The 17,334-nt window shown below is 43.6% G+C and overlaps 1 protein-coding gene across 1 annotated transcript in view; it reads right to left on the bottom strand.

Annotated features, from left to right (window-relative positions):
* Window positions 1-11,832, bottom strand: part of LOC136296858 (tropomodulin-2) — a 34,808-nt gene extending 22,976 nt beyond the window's left edge. Inside the window, exons 1-2 of the mRNA XM_066196350.1 lie at window positions 11,744-11,832; window positions 1,455-1,679 (exon numbers count right to left, since the gene is read on the bottom strand). Coding sequence (XP_066052447.1) covers window positions 1,455-1,580 — 126 coding nt within the window. The 5' untranslated portion in view covers window positions 1,581-1,679; window positions 11,744-11,832. The remainder of the gene's footprint in view (window positions 1-1,454; window positions 1,680-11,743) is intronic.
* Between the last annotated feature and the right edge of the window lie 5,502 nt (window positions 11,833-17,334).

Below are 17,334 nucleotides of genomic sequence, written 5' to 3'. Positions count from 1 at the left end.
TAAGTAAGGTCAGAGTCCTTTGTTACACATATTATAACCAGAGTTTGCAGCTGAGGTATACAGACCAGGATACATTTTCTGAACATTTCCTTTCCTCTGTTTCCTCACCATTTTTCTCTCACAAAAAAAAAAAAAAAAAAAAATCCTTTCATTCTAAAGCAGATGTCTCTCAGACTTCAGAAATAAATGGCATGCACTAAAGAGACTGGTGAATAAGGTAGAGTTCAGCTATTCAGAGTATGAGGAAGCCAGCAGATAGTTCCCACTTTTAACATGTAGCTGTGGGATCTTGTGATTTCATCTGCATCCTGTAACACAGGAATATGCATAAGGCCCCCATGTTTCAGTCCAGGAAATCCCAGAAAAAAATACAGGTAGGTGGACCTTGCAGTGCACATGCAGCAAAGCCAACGTATTGAAGGTGCCTCAGAGCACTTCAGAAACATTTCCTCACTGGCCAAAGCATGCAAGTAAATCTGATCCATGGCAAATACCCTGGAAATTCTGAGCACATCCAGTGAACTCAAGTCACCAGTCATTTTATCTGTGCATGCACAAATGTCCCCAGAGTACTCCAAATTCACTGCACATATGTAGCATTAACTACAAATGCACCACGGCCTGATTTATTTGGTTGGTTGGTGTTGTTTTTTTAATGGTTTTCACTGTCCCCACTTGAGATGCCAGATGCTTGAAAATACCAGAAAATGTACTATTGGTAGTAGTGTGGGAAGTGGCAACATGGAGGAAGAGAACAGTAAAGTCTCTCTTAATTTCCAGGCAAATTGGTGCTAAAGAACTATCTGTGTTTCTCCAGATTCATTTTGCCTCCAGACAGAACCTTTTACCTGCCCGTTTTTAAACTCCTACATCAGTCTGAATATTTTTGGGTAGGTACAATCACAATTCCCTGCACACTTGTGGCTGTAACATCATTATTGTAGGATCAAGTGGTTCTCAGACCAGAGATCTTTAAATTCTCTGTGAGAATGTCTTCAAATATCCCAACAATTCTTTCTCTCTGGAAAATGACAGTTGTGTAGCTGAATCCTATTCTTCTTGATCATGCCCAAATATGTTCTCTTCAGCTAAAAATATATGTGCTGAACTACATGGTCAACAGATTTCAGAAGTTCAGAAGACCTGATCTCCATAAACACAGGTTATGTTTGTTTATTGCTGTGCTCATAAATAGCAGCCATAAAAAGCTTCTCGTTGTGTTGCAGTGTGCCAACATGATTAAAGATTTAGATTGTCTAAATAGACATGGGACAGACCAAGAGCACAGTGACTTTTAGAAAAGTAGCACATCCCAGCAGGAATACAACCAAAATGTCTGTAGCTGAGCTGCTCATACCTTAGGGTACACTGTCCCTACGGTAGCAGAATACAAATTAAAAATGCTGCAGTGTGTGGCATTTCTAACAGGCAGCGCTGCAATTATTATCACTAACCTCAGGATCAAGGTCATCCAGAACATGCTCTAGCTGCTTCAGTTCATCCTCTGAGAGCTTGCTGAGTATCTCATCCTCGTTGATATTCTTGTACTTCTCCAGCTCCTTCCTGAAGGGCAGAGACATGGCTCCTGCTGCACTGCTCCACTGCTGCTGCTGCTGCTGCTGCTGCTGCTGCTCAGGATCTCAACCATCCAGGGCCACTGAGCTCCTCTGCCTCGCTCACTGCCAACAATAAAGCATTGTGAGGATCTCCATTTAGCTGAGAGTCCTGGAAAGCCCACGTGCTGAGGGTCACATTGACACTTATTAATGAAAACAAAGCAGCAAGATGTCCTGGGCAGCAGTAGCCAAGGAATGGCAAGGACAGGTTCAGAATACTTGGGGGCAGCAGCAAACCGCAGCTTCGAGACAGAGATAAGGAAAATATTAGCAACTTTTCCTTTTTCATAGAAATATAGCTGGTTTGTTTCATTTGCTTGGAAACAGTATCTGTTTGCTCTTTTGGCCAGAAGCAAAGGAAAGTGGGAGAGTCACAGACAGCAGTCCAACACTGACAAACAAAACCAAAATGTCATGCCTTGAGGTATTATCACCAGCTTTGATGGTGGCTAAAAGCTAACCCACATCATTTCGGCTGACTTTTTTGGCACATTCTGGTTACCTAAGCATCTCCCAGTTACACTGGTAGTTAGTCTTACTTCAACACGTTTGGATACAAATGATAGCGCTTATCATCAAAATTCTTGGAGTGAGGACATGCTAGTTATAGCTCAAAATATTATCTGTAATTGTCTGCTACATGGGGGACCTGCAGAAGTTCAAAACAGTCATGAAAAGAATATGGACTTAGTATTGCACAAACTCTTTTTGTTTTAAAATTTGAACATGATTCCTTGTTAGATGATCCCAACCGACCAGGAACAAGAAGATCTCATTTGCATGACCACAACAGTCATTGTCATATTATCTGTCATATGACAATATGACAAAGGACTCTCTGTCTTTATTTGCTCTTTTTTTTCTTGTCCAGAGCAAATTCTAGAACCAGAATCAGCCTGTAAAGGGATTGAGTAAAAGAGAATTAACTTCTGATCAGAAACAGCCTTAACTGGGGACTTCCAGTGTGCTCCAGGCCCTCCCAATGTGCCCAGGTTCCCACAGCAGCACCAGCACTCTCCAAATGTTAGCTGTGCAGCTTCACAGCTGAGTTTTTGCATTCACAAATTTCAGAGTTATGGTTGATATGGAAATCAGCCAACTGGCACCTACCATTGACTTATGTATCAACCCCAAACCTAATTTCCTTTGGCCAGGTTTTTAGTTGTCATAAGCTGATAAAATCCATGTGGGCTCTGTTGCTTCTCATACGAGCAGGAAGCCTGATCTTTGTTTTCCTTTTATTCCAAATCCAAATGAAAAGATTTCATTCACTTACAAGTTTTATTATTTCAATACTAAATATTAAAACACATCTCATTTTTCTATTTATCAAAAAGACTAGAAATCAGCAACCTATTGAAAGGGAAGGCAATAATCAGTGTATTTACAAATTTGAAATATCTGGAATTCTATGACTACTGGAAGGCACATTAAGCCTTGACATGAAACACTTAAATATCCTACTCCAAGAAAAATCTTTTTTTTACCTACACACTTCCTTTTTTTCCTTCTCCTGCTCTGTTTGTGGCTGCTGTTTTCCTAGCAAAACATCATCATCATCAAGCCATTCCAAATGTCGGGATAGAATTCAACCATTCTTTAAATTGAGAGTTTGTTTTAGGGAGGGAGTCAAGATCTGATGTTTCACAAAGTTACAGCTGTAGTGAAATTTTCTTATAATACCAAAATTTCATCATATGCAATGAATGTGGGGGATATTTTGGCCAAAAAGAGTACAAAAGAGCTAATGTTTTTGTGTACTTTGTGATTAAGAAGAACACCAGTTTGATATGTGTTTAATCCATGCAATTTTTTATCAGATTCACTTTTTAAATAATGAAAGCATTTTATTTAAAAATGGTAAGTATATTTGTTTAAACTGTAAAACCAAATTGAGCTGCAGTACAACATTCTGCACTAAGGCATCAGGTACCTTCACTAAGTTCCTTTGGATAAACTCATTACAAACATAACATTTCAGCTAGCAGTCATTAACTGAGCTAAAAAATTTCTTTGAGGGGATTACAGCTTTTTAAAACTATTTAGGTTTAAATGGTTATTTTATTAGAGTTTAATCACATCCCGGGAAAAGACAGAAATATAATCCCAAGGTTAGGGTAATTAAATATTGTAGGAAAAAGCAACTTGTAAGAGTCCAAGAGTTCCCCTGGCTGAGGGGCAGCAGTCCAGTTGTGCAGGACACCTGGGACCAGGACCTCTCCCTCGGATGTGCAGCACTGCAGGATTACAACAAGGAATTGTGTCACTGGGGTCAGCAAGGCCATGGATCTGAGAGCTTCTGTGAGGCCTGTAAAGCTGAGCCCAGGTGCTTGGGGGAGGCACGGCAGGGTATGATATGATTGTGTGCACCAGACACCCCCAAATTCTTTGTGAATTGCCCAAGTTCTCAGCCATAAAGGGAAGATGTGCCAGGAGACACTCTGGACAGGTGACAGCTCTCAATACTGTGACTTCTAATTATTAAGAAGAGAAGGTGTTTGACCATGTCCAGCAGGGATACCCCAAAGGGAAATTTAAACCCAGGTATTACAGATGTATCAGCCTAACTTCTCTCATGGCATGAATAGTGTGTCGAATAACCCTTACTAGATTGATAGTGCATGGAAGAGTCTGGAATCACGCTTTTCTTGCCTGCACACATTTGCAACAGAAAGTCCCTTGAAATTTTCCCTTTCACAACAGAATCCTACTCTTTTGTGACTGAACAAAAGCAGAAGACAGTGCTTAGGGAATTTCTTTGTCCACAGTCCCTGAACGCAGTAAAGCTTTTCCGGAGCTTTCACTCTGCTGCACAGGCTACTGCAGGCTGGGCTGGAACACCCATTACTCACGTCCTGGGTTTATGCTATCGACCTTTCACCAGAGTCACAGTATCAGAAATCAAGGGAACAAGTCCAACAATTCAGCATCAGTCAGACTGGGAAGGAAATGCTGAGCTCTTGATTCACACACTCTGGAAACTGCTGTCTAATGTGATGATAACGATCTCCACCTTCCTAATTGGATTTGATACTGTTAATTTTGTGTATGTAAACAGCCATATGCTGTCTGTGCAGCTCCTTACTGTGGCCTGAGTGTGCACAACTATTTACTTCTTGCATACTACATCCATTGGATTTGCATAGCAATGATTTCATTTCATACAATGAGTATTGTATGAAAGCTTCCATTAGTTAAAAAAGCAGTTCTAACCCAGAGCTCCCTGCTGCTGTTATTTTGAGCATATAAAAGCAGATCAGGTGTTACACAGCAGAAGGGAGATGTCCAATCCAACCACAGAGGCAACGCATTCTTGAATGTCACTCTGCATTAGGGAAACTGAGGGAAGCAATATGAGGGACCATGGATAACACTGAGCAGTTTCCCTTCAAACTTACTGGGAAGAGTGAAAGAGATTAAGGAACAGGGGAGAACATACCCCATTTGTTTTTCTCCACTGAGGTTCAGTTTGGAGCATCTCAGTTTCTCATGGGTCTAAGCCCCACTGCTAAACAGCAAGGCCCAACAGGTGAGATCTGTGCTCGGTCTGGATGGGGCAGAACTGTAAGAGGCATTTCTGCTACCCATGTACTACTTTCAAATCTTTGTGGAGCACAGAGATTTCACAGTGAGCTTCAAAGAACTCCTTGCTATAGTTGTATTTCTGATTCCTTCTAAAGAAAGAAATACATACAGTTTTATTTGGGGCAGCTTTTCACCTATTCCTGTCAACATCAGGATTCAAACTATGTTTTCAAAGAGAAAAAGGGTGTCATTAGTCAGCCTACATAAAATCATTATTGCTCAGTGTAATTAACACCTGCTGTGGTATAACCCCTCTGTACCTTGCCATGTTCCATAAGTACTTTTTTGTTATGCTTATACACTTCTGAAAGGGCTTTCTAGAGGAGCCAAGCTGTGGTTTCTGCTGATACCATAACACTGTTGTAATCTTCTACTGCTGATACAGATGTTTCTTTCTGAGAGTGAATCACTCCTCTGCTGAATTAATGTTGAATGTCACAGGGTTCCCACTCGCATTTGCTTGGATCCCTTAGGAAGTGCTGGAACAAGAACTGTAGAATTTCCTATGGAGCAGCAACTACAAATGCACTTCAGGTCACTCCTGCTATCTAAAACAGACTACACACTTAGAGAAACATCTGTCTCTGGGGTCCTGCAGAGAGGAGAATACTGTGACACAGAGGATGTGAATTTCCAGGTTTGATAGTGTGTACAAGCTAAGAATGGAGCTGCATGACAATGTGCATTATGAAGTATAGAGAGATGAATGGGAAATAATCTATTAATACAGTTTTTTGCATTCTGATTGGAAAAAAATATTTTTTATAATCAGGTTTGAGAAATTGTTCTCATTGCTACAAACCATGGCAACTGATCTTTAGAAAGGAAATCCTGATGCATGACCTATTTTAAACTATCTCTGTATCCACAGTGGTGGATATCTGTGTTTTGAAAAACAATTGTGATACTGATCTGTAAATGTGGGGAAAAGTCTTCCCTTTCTTTAAATAGACTCCTGTAGCTAAACATGAAAATAAAAACCAGGTGGAATTAATCCCAAGTTAAATTGATACTGGTCCAAATAAATAGGATTGGGGCCATTAAGATTAAGAGCTGCATTTGTACAACACAAGCAGATGCTCAGTAGAAGGAAGATGATTGTCCCACGCTGTCCCGGCAAGGAAGTGCCCCCACCAACACCCTGAAACCAGTGCCAGACAGGGAACATCTCTGCTGTCTGGGAATGTCTATGAAAAATAAGGCTGAGCTGCTAAAAGTTAAAACTAAAAAAAAATTTAAAAAAAATTAAAAATTGAAATACTCCATTATCTGACATATAAATAAGGTTCTTTTTTAATTTTTATACTTAAAAAGACAAGACAAATGTACCAATGTACTTCCTAACCATGAACATATGGGGGATGTATACTGGGAGATCATGTTTTGCAGTAGGAGGTTCATAAATCTAAGAAAAGTTACAAGGAATGCATTAGGGCCAGCACAGAACACAAGTGTGGTAGGAACACGGCATTACAAAACTGGGGTTTGTGTGTCCATGATGAGAATAGCATTAGCTACAGGTCCTGGTATAGATACAGTAGACATGTCAAAGAAATTCACACAGGTAGAAAATGGAAGAGAGATCTGTAGAAAAGTATTTCCTCTTCTAGAATCCCCCGACTTTTCTGTCTGTTTCCCAAAAAGAACTTCAGAAGAACTTCAGAACATAAGGAGCACTGAAGTGCTCCAGGTTAGTCACCTTTTCCAACCCTTTTACATTCATGACACAGCATGGTCACTTTGTGGATCAGACCAAATCACCTGTTTGAGGACTGTAGAGTTGGGTCTTTCAGAGGGTGTCTCTGGGGCTGGCAGGGGGGAGCACAGCTGCCCTGGGCACTGCCTCAAGGCTGGCTCTGGGACAGTCAGAGTGTGGCCAAATCTCTTCTGTTCCCAGCCCAGCTGCCATCCTTGGTCACACTGCGGCAAGGAATCCCTCAAAATCCCTCCCTGTATATTTAAAATGCTGTTTTTCTCCAGACCTAATGTAAGGTTACCTCATGCTCTGGTCCCAGCAACTGGTTTAGACCTACATATAGAGCAGTGGATAATTAACAATTATGTTGTCCTAATATTAGACTAGGCCTGAAATTTTAGGATAATCATTCAGTGATGAAAAACTCCACTGGATAATTGGATGTGGCGTTCTGAACCTTGGTAATGTTTATGCTGCTCTGTAGTTTACATCACAGTTGACTGCCTAAATGGGGATTGATAACTTCCATGCAAATAAAATGTGAGACATTAATTCACTGTAATGGGACTTCAGTCATGCCCTTTATACAAAAATAACCACCACGTATATTGCAAAATTATCCATGTGAAAGCATCATTATTTACAGAAGACATGAAGGGATATACTCCCTTTGATTCAGATAACATGAAAGGTTTTTCCCTGGTGATTAAAATGAAAGATGAAACATTGTTGCTTCTCCCACTGATGCAGAATGTTACATAATGACCAATTTCCAATTGTTTCTAAAATAACATTAGTGGTATTACTCATAACCATTCAAAACATGAAATTGAGTCCTGGAAAGGAAGTATTTCTTTACAATGCCTGATGAATTTATAGCTTGTTTCTGGATATCATGATATTTTTAGATCATAACCATTAGAATTGTTTCCAGACAAACATATGATGACTAATTATACAGTGACCGTATGATGATTTCAGTCTTACTTAAAGAAATCCAACCTTTAAATCACTCAGTTCCTACCTCCCAGAAGAGGATGACAGAACAAATGTAAGCCTTGCAGACATTGGTGGGATTGTGGTATGGTGGTCTGACACGTCAGTGATGCATCAAGTACAGGAAAACGCCAGAGACCTGTTTGTATCTCCTGTCTCATGCAGATGAACTCTCCCCTCTGTTTCGAGAGGGGTAAAGTTTAGTTATAAACTAATGAATCTTTCTGCTCATTGCAGCTGGTAACTTTGCAGGACTCAAAGGTAGGGTTCTTCCCTTTATAGAACTTGAGTGATGGTTTGAAAATCTGTGCAATGTTAATTAGCTCTTCTAAGATAAAAACATAAGAGTCACTGTCTGAAGCAGAGGGTGGTGTGAAGTCCATGGCTGAGAATCGTGGAGGACAGAGTCTTTTAAACAGGCAAAATAGACGATGAAGTGGCAGCTCCACCCACAATTTGTCATCTGTCTGCTTCAGTCTGACGTGCACAGAAATACCCTGCTGCTGAGCTCTACCAGTGGTGCCTGACTGATGGATAAGTGCCCATTTGACAGCAAGGAGAAGAAAATGGCTTCATTATCTTCTGTGGGGCATCAATGATGCTTTAACCTCCTTCAACAACTACCAGACTCTGCAGGTTTGCAGCAGACAGGTGCTGATTTACTTGGAACAGGTAAAGATCTGTATCCCCTGGTCAGCACTGCCCCAGAGCTGACACGTCCCAGTCCTGTGACACAGCAGCCCATGGCTCTGTTGTCCCCAGGGGAACACGGATCATACACATTACAGGAATAGTTGTGATGTTTACAAGGTGGTGTCTTCATCCAGTTCAGAGCCCCAGCTTTTGTGCTCAGTAAAGAACTGTAGTCCTTGCAATCAGCAAATCTACCATGAATGCAAAGCAAAGCACACACTGGGGTAGGAAGCACATGCAGCTATGCAGAGGCAAACTTGGAAAGGCAAACCAAAGGCCAGGTTCTGGCCTCCTCCTTGACCAATCCTATTCCCATGGAACCAGCTGCTGTGGAACCCTGAACACCATCAGCCACATGAGAGCCTCTCCACTGCCCTGGCAGGAGAAAGAAATGCCTTGACCAAGGTCAAGCGGGAAGTCTGTGGCAAGATAAGGAATTGAACCATCTTCCAAGTGTCAAGCATTGGACAGCTTTTTCTTTGGCTATGGGCCCTTCTTCCATGGACATCTTATACATTTAAGTGGATCTTTTAAATGAACAGTGAAGTGCCAAGTGAAAACACAGCAGATAGACCCAAAGGCTGGGTAAGAGTACTAATGTACTCTTGTACTCTATGTCCAAAACTAATGTACTAATGACTGCAATAATGAAGAACTGAGATCCTGAATAGCGACCACTGCTAGGTACCTTCTAAATAAACCCCTTTTTGCATCCTGCCTAAGCTGCTTTTTTCTCCTTACAATGTGCAGAGACATCATAACTACCAACATTTTTTGCATTTTATCTGTAAACCAAAGCCAGAAACCACGCAGGATGTGCACATCCCAACAGCTGAAACAACAAACAGGAGAAGGAATTACCTGGAAATTGACTTTTTATTTTTTCAACGAAATAGACCAGACCAGCCCTGGAAATGACAACACCAGTGTTTGTTTCTCACATGTTGGAAACATCAATAGGAAAAAAGGACACTGAGTAACATAAACTCGAGCATTGTTCCACCTGTGCTGCCAACAGATAACAAACCAAGTACTACCTTTTTGTCACCACTGTTCTCAGATTTCCCTATTTTAGCATAGCAGCTGGACACTCAGTCCCAGCTGCTCTTTGAAAGAAGGATTAAAAAACTACATTTACAGATTTCTGGGGCACCAAATAATGATGACCAAACCCCTCTTGTTGAACAGAAGCCAGCACTACACTTGTCTGCTGTGGTCAGTAGGCAGAGCACAGGCATTCACCCCACAATTGACCCACCATGTGCAAATACCTGTGGCTACAGGATGCTACCAGGGGCCTCTCAGTGCAAAACCCTGCACAGCCACCTCAGCCTCAGTCAAAAGGACACTCAATTACAGGAAGCCATCAAACTAGGGGGTTCAATAATATAGGAATGCTACCAAAAAAACAAAACAAAACAAAACAAAAAAAAAAACACAAACCAAAACAAAACCATAAAACAGATTACTAACAGCAGAAACACATAAACATTGCTTGCCAGAAGTTGTAAAATACTAGAAATAATATTAATTTGAGGAGGGAAGGAAGAAAAGGTATGCAATCAGAGAGCAAAACACACCACTTTGAACAAAATTATTTAGATTATCAAGATGAGAGAGGCTACTGGCTAAGTTCAGACACACAACCAAGCTGGATAAATGGGGAAAAAGACACATTAGGAATTTAGGTTGGTGAAGTTACTAAAATGAGTCACGTAAGTCTTCATTTTTCTTACTCAGTGGTAAAAATTTCAATAGTGGAAACCAGTTAAGATGTGCACAGTGTAGAGCACCAGTGCAAAGGCAGGCAGGCTGTTAGACAGCAAATGAGTGCAGAATAACATGGAAAGGACTGTGATATTGTCAGTGTAATTCAGTGGGACATCACTATGCATCCCTGTGCTTAAGTTCAGTTTTCCACTAACTATATCCCTTGCAAAGAATTAGAGGATGTGATGCCTACAGTACTAGGCCAGCTGATCCCAGGTGTTTCTTTCCCATTACATGTTCCTCTCTCCAAGACTGAAGGGCAGATCAGAGGAAGTTCAAGGATAATTTCTGAGAATAATCAGGTAAAGAAAAGCTTTCAAATAACAAGAAATTGAAAGATTGCATCTATTTACTACAAATAAACAACTCAATAACTTGATGAAGATTTCCTCTACTAAACATTTTCAAAAGCATAGATCTACACAGTGTATGGTATTAAAAATAATTATTTCTTCCAATTATTTTTAAATTTATATTTGATATTGATAAATTTCTGAATTTGTCTCATTAGTAATAATGTTAGTATTATTTTCAGAAGTTTATGTCAATGCTAAGCTCAGGATGGTTATGTTAATCTAACCAGCTGTCATTTAATTTTTGGTGTTTATTGTCCTCAGTTATCTTTACTTGTTTCTCATTGATCACCTGTGGATTTTCATTCTAGCAGAAGAAATTCCCCCAAAGTTTCCATTACAGCAAATCCCCTTGAATTAGGGCACCCTGATAATTTTTAATTAGAAGATGATAGGACAGACAGTACGCGATATGCCAATGTGCAGGTTTTGAGGGTACACTTTGCTCCTCAGGACCCTGGAAACGTTCCTAAACGTTCCTAAATCGGCGTTCTATTCCTGAACCTGTCATTGGTTCGTTTGGTCTGACCCGCTGCTCGGCGGCGGAGCAGAACCACCCTCCGCCGGTCCTGCTGTATCTGTGACATACAAAAGGCAGGAGATCTCCAGGGAGGGGCAGCTCATCACCACTGACACAAACACCTTCTTTACGTATGTTATTAAACTGCCCCATCTAATTTCTGTCTTCCCACGCGTGACCCGGAGGATGCGAGCGCTCCGCAATAAACAGGCGCGCACTCGCCTGTCAAAGCTTCGGAGGCGCCGGGGGCGGCCGGGGCGGGCGCTGCGTTCGCCGCCGAGCCCGGGCGTGGCGGGGCCGCCCGGCCGAGCCCGCCGTGCCCCGCACGGCTCCCGCGGCGACCCCGGGGCGGCCCCGAGCCCGCCCCGCATCCGCGCCCCGCGCAGGGGATGCTCCGCCACACCCGCCACACCCGCCGCGCCCCCGCACCGCCCGCTCCGCAGCGCGCGGAGCTCCGCCGAGCCCCCGCGGGCGATGTCGCCCCGCGTCCCGCCCGGCCCGGCCGCCGCCTTACCCCGCCGCGGGGCCGGGCCTGGCCGCCGCCGCCTGCGCGCCGCTCCGCGCCCGAGCCCGGCGCCGCCTGCGCCCCTCCGCGCCCCGAGCCCAGCGCCGGCGGCTGCAGGTGGGTGCCCGGCGCGGCGGCTGCGCAGCGCAGCCCCGGCCCTGCCGGGCACGCTGGGACTCGTAGTCCGGCAGCCGCCAGCGGCCGCCGCGGGCACCGGCCCCGGCACCGAGCCGACAGCAGCGGCAGCGGCGGCTCCGGCAGCAGCACCGGCCCTCCCGCCCCCGGCCAGGCCACCCTCCTGGTCCCCCTGCCCCCCTCAGCCCTCTCTGCTTTTGTCTGCCCCAAGCCTGCAAGTGAGGTGCCACCTAACGACATATTCCCTGTCGCCTTTGGCTCGGCGTGATGCAGCCTCACCCTTCTCCCTCACCTGTGTGGCTCATGAAAACAGACTGCGCTGTGGTTTGGGTGCTCTGCCAGCCGCGGCCGCCGCCCCTGCCCCAAGCACAGCTCTGCCCGCACTCCTCGCATCTGGTGTCCGGGCTCCTCTGCAGCCGTGCTGGTCAGCTCTGGGCACACGTGTCGGCAGCTGGTCCCAAAGAACATGGTTTGCTCCTCTCAACACCCGCTGCAAACTGAGCCAGGCAAACAGGTCCTGCAGCAGAAACCTGCTGGCCCTCATCCTGAACCAAGATGTGTCACCCCAGGGAGCCAATTTTGGACTAGACGGTGCTGGCCTCTGAGACCATTTTGATATTTTTCCTTCCTTCTGTTAGTGTTGGCCATTCAATTTATATTTATTCTATTATTCCATAGTAAGGTTAACCATTGGTTGAAATTATATGTAGTACTATTTGAGTGAACCCCTTTTAATTAAGCATATCCATAATTTAATTTATCAGAATGCTTTCACTGGCTGTTGTGATTTAGTTGAACACAGGCCCTTGGTACTGAACACTAAGTGATGAGTCACGAGCAACAGAAAAGCAGTTCCAATGATTGGGATGTCTTTAAGTTTCTTTTCACATTGGCAGGAAAAGAAGACATTGCCTTGTTAAGAAGCCGATGCTGCACTAGAGTTGAATTTTCCTATGGAAAAAAAAGTACAACTAGGAAACTCCAAATCCTGCCAAATACCTCAAGCATCCATAGCAAGACTTAGAGAAGGAAACACAGGCTAATATGAGGGGCTGAAGGGTTACCATGGGTGTTTTGCCACTGCTGCTAAGGAAAACAGCTGTAACCACAATAATGTGTAGAGTGTAGAAAAATCCTCCAAAGATGCAGTTACCTGCTTGGAACCTCCTTGCCTCAAACTTGTCATAAAATGGGATATCCAGCCATTAGTAAACAGCTTTTTTGCCAAACATCTAAAATGCTATCAGATCAACAAAAATGGAAAATATTCAGATCCATTTATTCTGCAGTTTTTCCCTTTCCTTCCCTGACTTGAAGCCTTCAAAGAAAACAGGGTTTGCATCTGTGGTTTTGTTTGTTCAGCCCCAGAAGCATCAAGGAAGCTGAACCAAACTGCTTTGAAATCTTCTGTTCTGTAACTTGGTGGCTCAAGCTGAAGAGCAATTTCTTGGTTTGGTGGTGGGGTTGAGGCTTCCCTGCAAATGGGTCTCATTCAGCCATGAGACAGAAATGTGGATTTAATTATTGACATGGATTAAACCCTCTTTTGGGATTTAATCTTGGTCTGTAGGATCAGGGCTTGAATGAGTCACTCATAATTATACAAATGCTGGGAAAGGGAAATGTATGCTATCTACAGAGTGAAAGTTAACATTGAAGTGTTTGGTTTTTGATAAACTCCTACAAGTTCTTTCACTCAGATTTTCCTATCATGCCTTAAAATGTATTTATTAAGTTGAAACTCTTTCTCAGTTGATATGAAGGAAAATAAATCCTCCCATGCTGACTTTCCCATCTGCATACCATATATCTGATGATAAATTTACTTCATATTACTTTCTGTTAAAAAAGTAACAATCCTCTGCAAGGAGTATAGAGTTTGGCTGAAGTCAAGATTCTGCTCTTCTTTGGCTGTGGTTTCATGATTCTTTCTTCCTTAAACCTCATGCATGGAATTTGCAATCAAAAAACTAGAAATATGATCAGTTTCTGTTTAAGAAAAGGTGCAGGTCACCTGTATTCATAAGCCATACCAACAAAAACATGCAGAGTAAATAGATTAAATGCAGATGTACTAGATAATCTTTCATTCTTCCCAAACTGCAACATTAAAAGACAAATGTATTCAATACAATTCACGAATCTGAGCTCTATCCCATGTCTGGGCTACAGGAGATCCTATTTATGGGCTATGCCTGCTGTGATACATTTATATCAAATTACTGTGGCCACCTACCCTGACCATATTTCCCATGTGTGGGATTTCTCAGGCTGGCACATCTGAGAGGGCAGGGTAAGGCTCCTGAGCAGTCCTTTTTTTTCCCTGGCAGAACCTTTGCATAATATTTTGCCCACCTAGCCTTTTAATTTTATTTTCATTTACGTATTTGACCTGTTGAAAGAAATGCAGTGGCAGAGTAAACACCCTAAGAATATAACATATAAGGGGACAACTACCCCAGAAAAAAACATACTCCACTCTGGGGGATGCCTTTGAGAGCTGGGATCCTGTGGATCCCAAAACAATGCATTTACTGACTCAGCCTCCCCTACACCCAGTGACAGTTTGTTTCACAAGCTCTGTGGTGAATGCAGTGTAAAGGTTTGGCATTTTTCCAACACTGGCTAAACTGGGCTTACTGCCAGCAGGTTGTACCAGTAAATCATTAACTGGGGCACCCAAAAGCAAGTTTTATTTCACTGAACTATTTCTAGCCAAAATGTGGTCAGTTGTTTCAAAATGTTTGTTGCATTTTTTAAATAAAAAACCCACAGGCAGTTGTTTTCATCTGGTTTCCTTATGACATAGCTTGTAAGACTGTGCTTAATTAATTCCTGCTAGAACTGGAGTTTGTCTTCTAGACAACATCTGGACTTGATTACTGTGTTGTGCATGTTTTGATCTCTTCCCTTAAAGACCAGCTGTTGATCAAATTCAGTGACCTGTAAATAAAACCCCCCGGGTTCAATTCCTGATCAGCAAATTTCAGACCTAGGGTAGAGAAAAAAATTGACTCTTGCTCACATGTAAAATTACTGAATTGGGGAGATACTTCTGAAATGGCCTTGAAAGAAAACCAGTCCGTGTAAGAAGCCTCAGTTCATAAGACCTTGATGGTTCAGGCCTTAAAATGTTGGCCAGCAGCATTTCAGCTGGTCAATCCCCAGCTTCATTTAGACTGTAATTTTTTAGTTGCATTGCTTTGACAGATAATAGGATTTTCTTGGACTGTTTTATAAGGCAAGGTACAGGAATACATTAAATAACACCAGCATCAGGTCTTTGTTATTTCACCCAAACTTGCTTCCTGTGAACCATTCTACATCCTTAGCACTACAAATCCTGAAAAGATGCATTTCGATTTAGACACTGCATTTGCCATGGTAGTAAAGCTAATAACAAATATCTTATCTGTACCAGTTAATTTGCAGTAGATATCCAGTTGAACCACAATTTTCATTTTGTGGGTGTGGAAAGTGAGACACAGAACAGATGGCTATCTGAATCTGGGGCCCACCTGGCGAGCACCCCACTGGGAACAGGAACAGGCTGAAGGCTGAAAGGTGGAAATGATTGCACAGGACACAAGATGACCACTACTGAGCCTGGGGCCAGACCCCAGCACCTCACCATCTTCTGCGCCCCCTTACAGAGCTCTGCATCCCCACTCTGCTCCAGGCAGCCTGCTCAGAAGTGCTTTAGGTTGGTTCACACTGCCCTGGAGACATCCTGGAGTAAAGGCAAATGATTCTGCTCCATCCACAGAGATGTGGTTCACCTCCACCCACCCCAACTCTGCTGTCTGTTCTGGGATGAGAACGACGAGATTTTGGCCAAATCCCCACCTTTTTTACATAGTCCCATTGAAAGTAGTTTGCACCTCAGGTAGGAGAGGGATCCAAGAGATACTGTGCTCCTCTCTTTACAGGGCCTGCGAATAGTGAAGACCTTTCTGTTCCTCTCCTTTCTCAATGAATGGATCTGCAGAACAACTTCTTCAGCATTGAATTTCTCTCTTTATCTAAAGAGCCAGGGGTCCAAGGTCAGACAAAGGCCTTCTGGAGCTGGCCAGTATACACTGGGCATGTTTCTTGTACCACTTTTCTCTTTCATACAGTCAGTTCCCAGGGAATTGCATCATTTGGAATATGTCTAAACTGTCTTAATAGTCTACTTGAGAAACAAAGCCCTGTGAGGGGTGGTCCCAGATGCTGGGCAGAGCATGTCAGACAGTGTGTGCTCCTGCAGAAGGGGCTGAGAATGCCATGAGTGATGGTTGGTGCTTGAGTTCATCCCCAGACATGCCTCAGCAGATGGGCCCCGGGCTGGCCACAAGGCAACCATCCACAAGAAAAGGGAAAAATTTCCACACACATGTAGGTAGTGGCCTTCTACCCCTGTGGCCTCCTACCAAAGCCTGTGTAAGCTCATGGGAATGTGCTTGTCTTAACCTTTGCATCAGAACATTAAGTTCTCAGGTTGTGTCTCAAGAGAACCAGGACTGAACCATGCTGCTTTGCTGCTACTGGAAGAAATATGATCTCCTCACTCATAATTTGTTTCAATCTGAGTTTGGACAGTCATTTAAAAAAAAGATATATAGGACAGAGGGTGAGGCATCACTTTTTGTCATCATCTACTTTACTGACAACATCCTTCCTGTCTACATCCCATGTGAATTCTCTCAGCAGGAATTTATTTCTGTCTCAAGCCATATACTTTGAACCCATATTCTTCATTTTTACCACATCAGCATTGTAGAGAGTAAATATATTATGTTCTAATCAGTTCAGGATTATGTCGGAGGCTTTTTTTCCTGCTGTGCTCAGCTCAGTGACCAGCAGTGAGGAGCTCCATGCTGCATCTGCTCTTGCTGTGCATGAACATGGTTTCAGCACCAGTGGAACTTCCACTGTTGTCCAGGTCTTCTAGTCACATTATAAACCTTAAAAAAAATGTACACAGAATATTGTTTACTAACACGTGGTGTTCAGGAGGTAGCTGAAAAGTCCACAAAATCCTGTTGATTAAGCACACACCAACACATAGGGCACGCTGGAGCTTGGATTTCACCTGCTGTGTGCCAGCAGAAGCGCTGAAGGAGCGCTGGCCCGGAGCTTCCCAGGAGAAGCCGCTGTCTCCCCGCCATTGCTCCCTTTGTGTGTCGGGGAGAGACAGGGCACTGGACTCCTCTGCGCGGTGACCCGTCTGACAGCCCATCGGGGGAAGCTGCACGTTTGGAACAGAGAAGACAGGAATGTGGGCAGAAGGGAAGACGAGGAGCCTGAAGGGGCCAAAAGAAGGAAGAAGCTACAACAGAGATCTGCAAGGCCGTGGAGCGCCAAGAAGGCACCCCTGAGCTGGGCGGCCCCGGCGCTTTGCCCCCGCTGGCAGCGCACACGCCGTGAGCCCGTCGGGAGCGGCTGCCACCCTAACACAGGCACGGTTTGGCTCAGAGGGACCT

The sequence above is a fragment of the Chamaea fasciata genome, unplaced genomic scaffold, assembly GCF_029207755.1.
Source record: "Chamaea fasciata isolate MVZ Bird 193981 ecotype frontalis unplaced genomic scaffold, bChaFas1.0.hap1 SCAF_14, whole genome shotgun sequence".
NCBI lineage: Eukaryota > Metazoa > Chordata > Aves > Passeriformes > Sylviidae > Chamaea > Chamaea fasciata.
The sequence above is the reverse complement of the archived record's forward strand: the minus strand, read 5'-3'. Positions and strand labels throughout refer to the sequence as shown.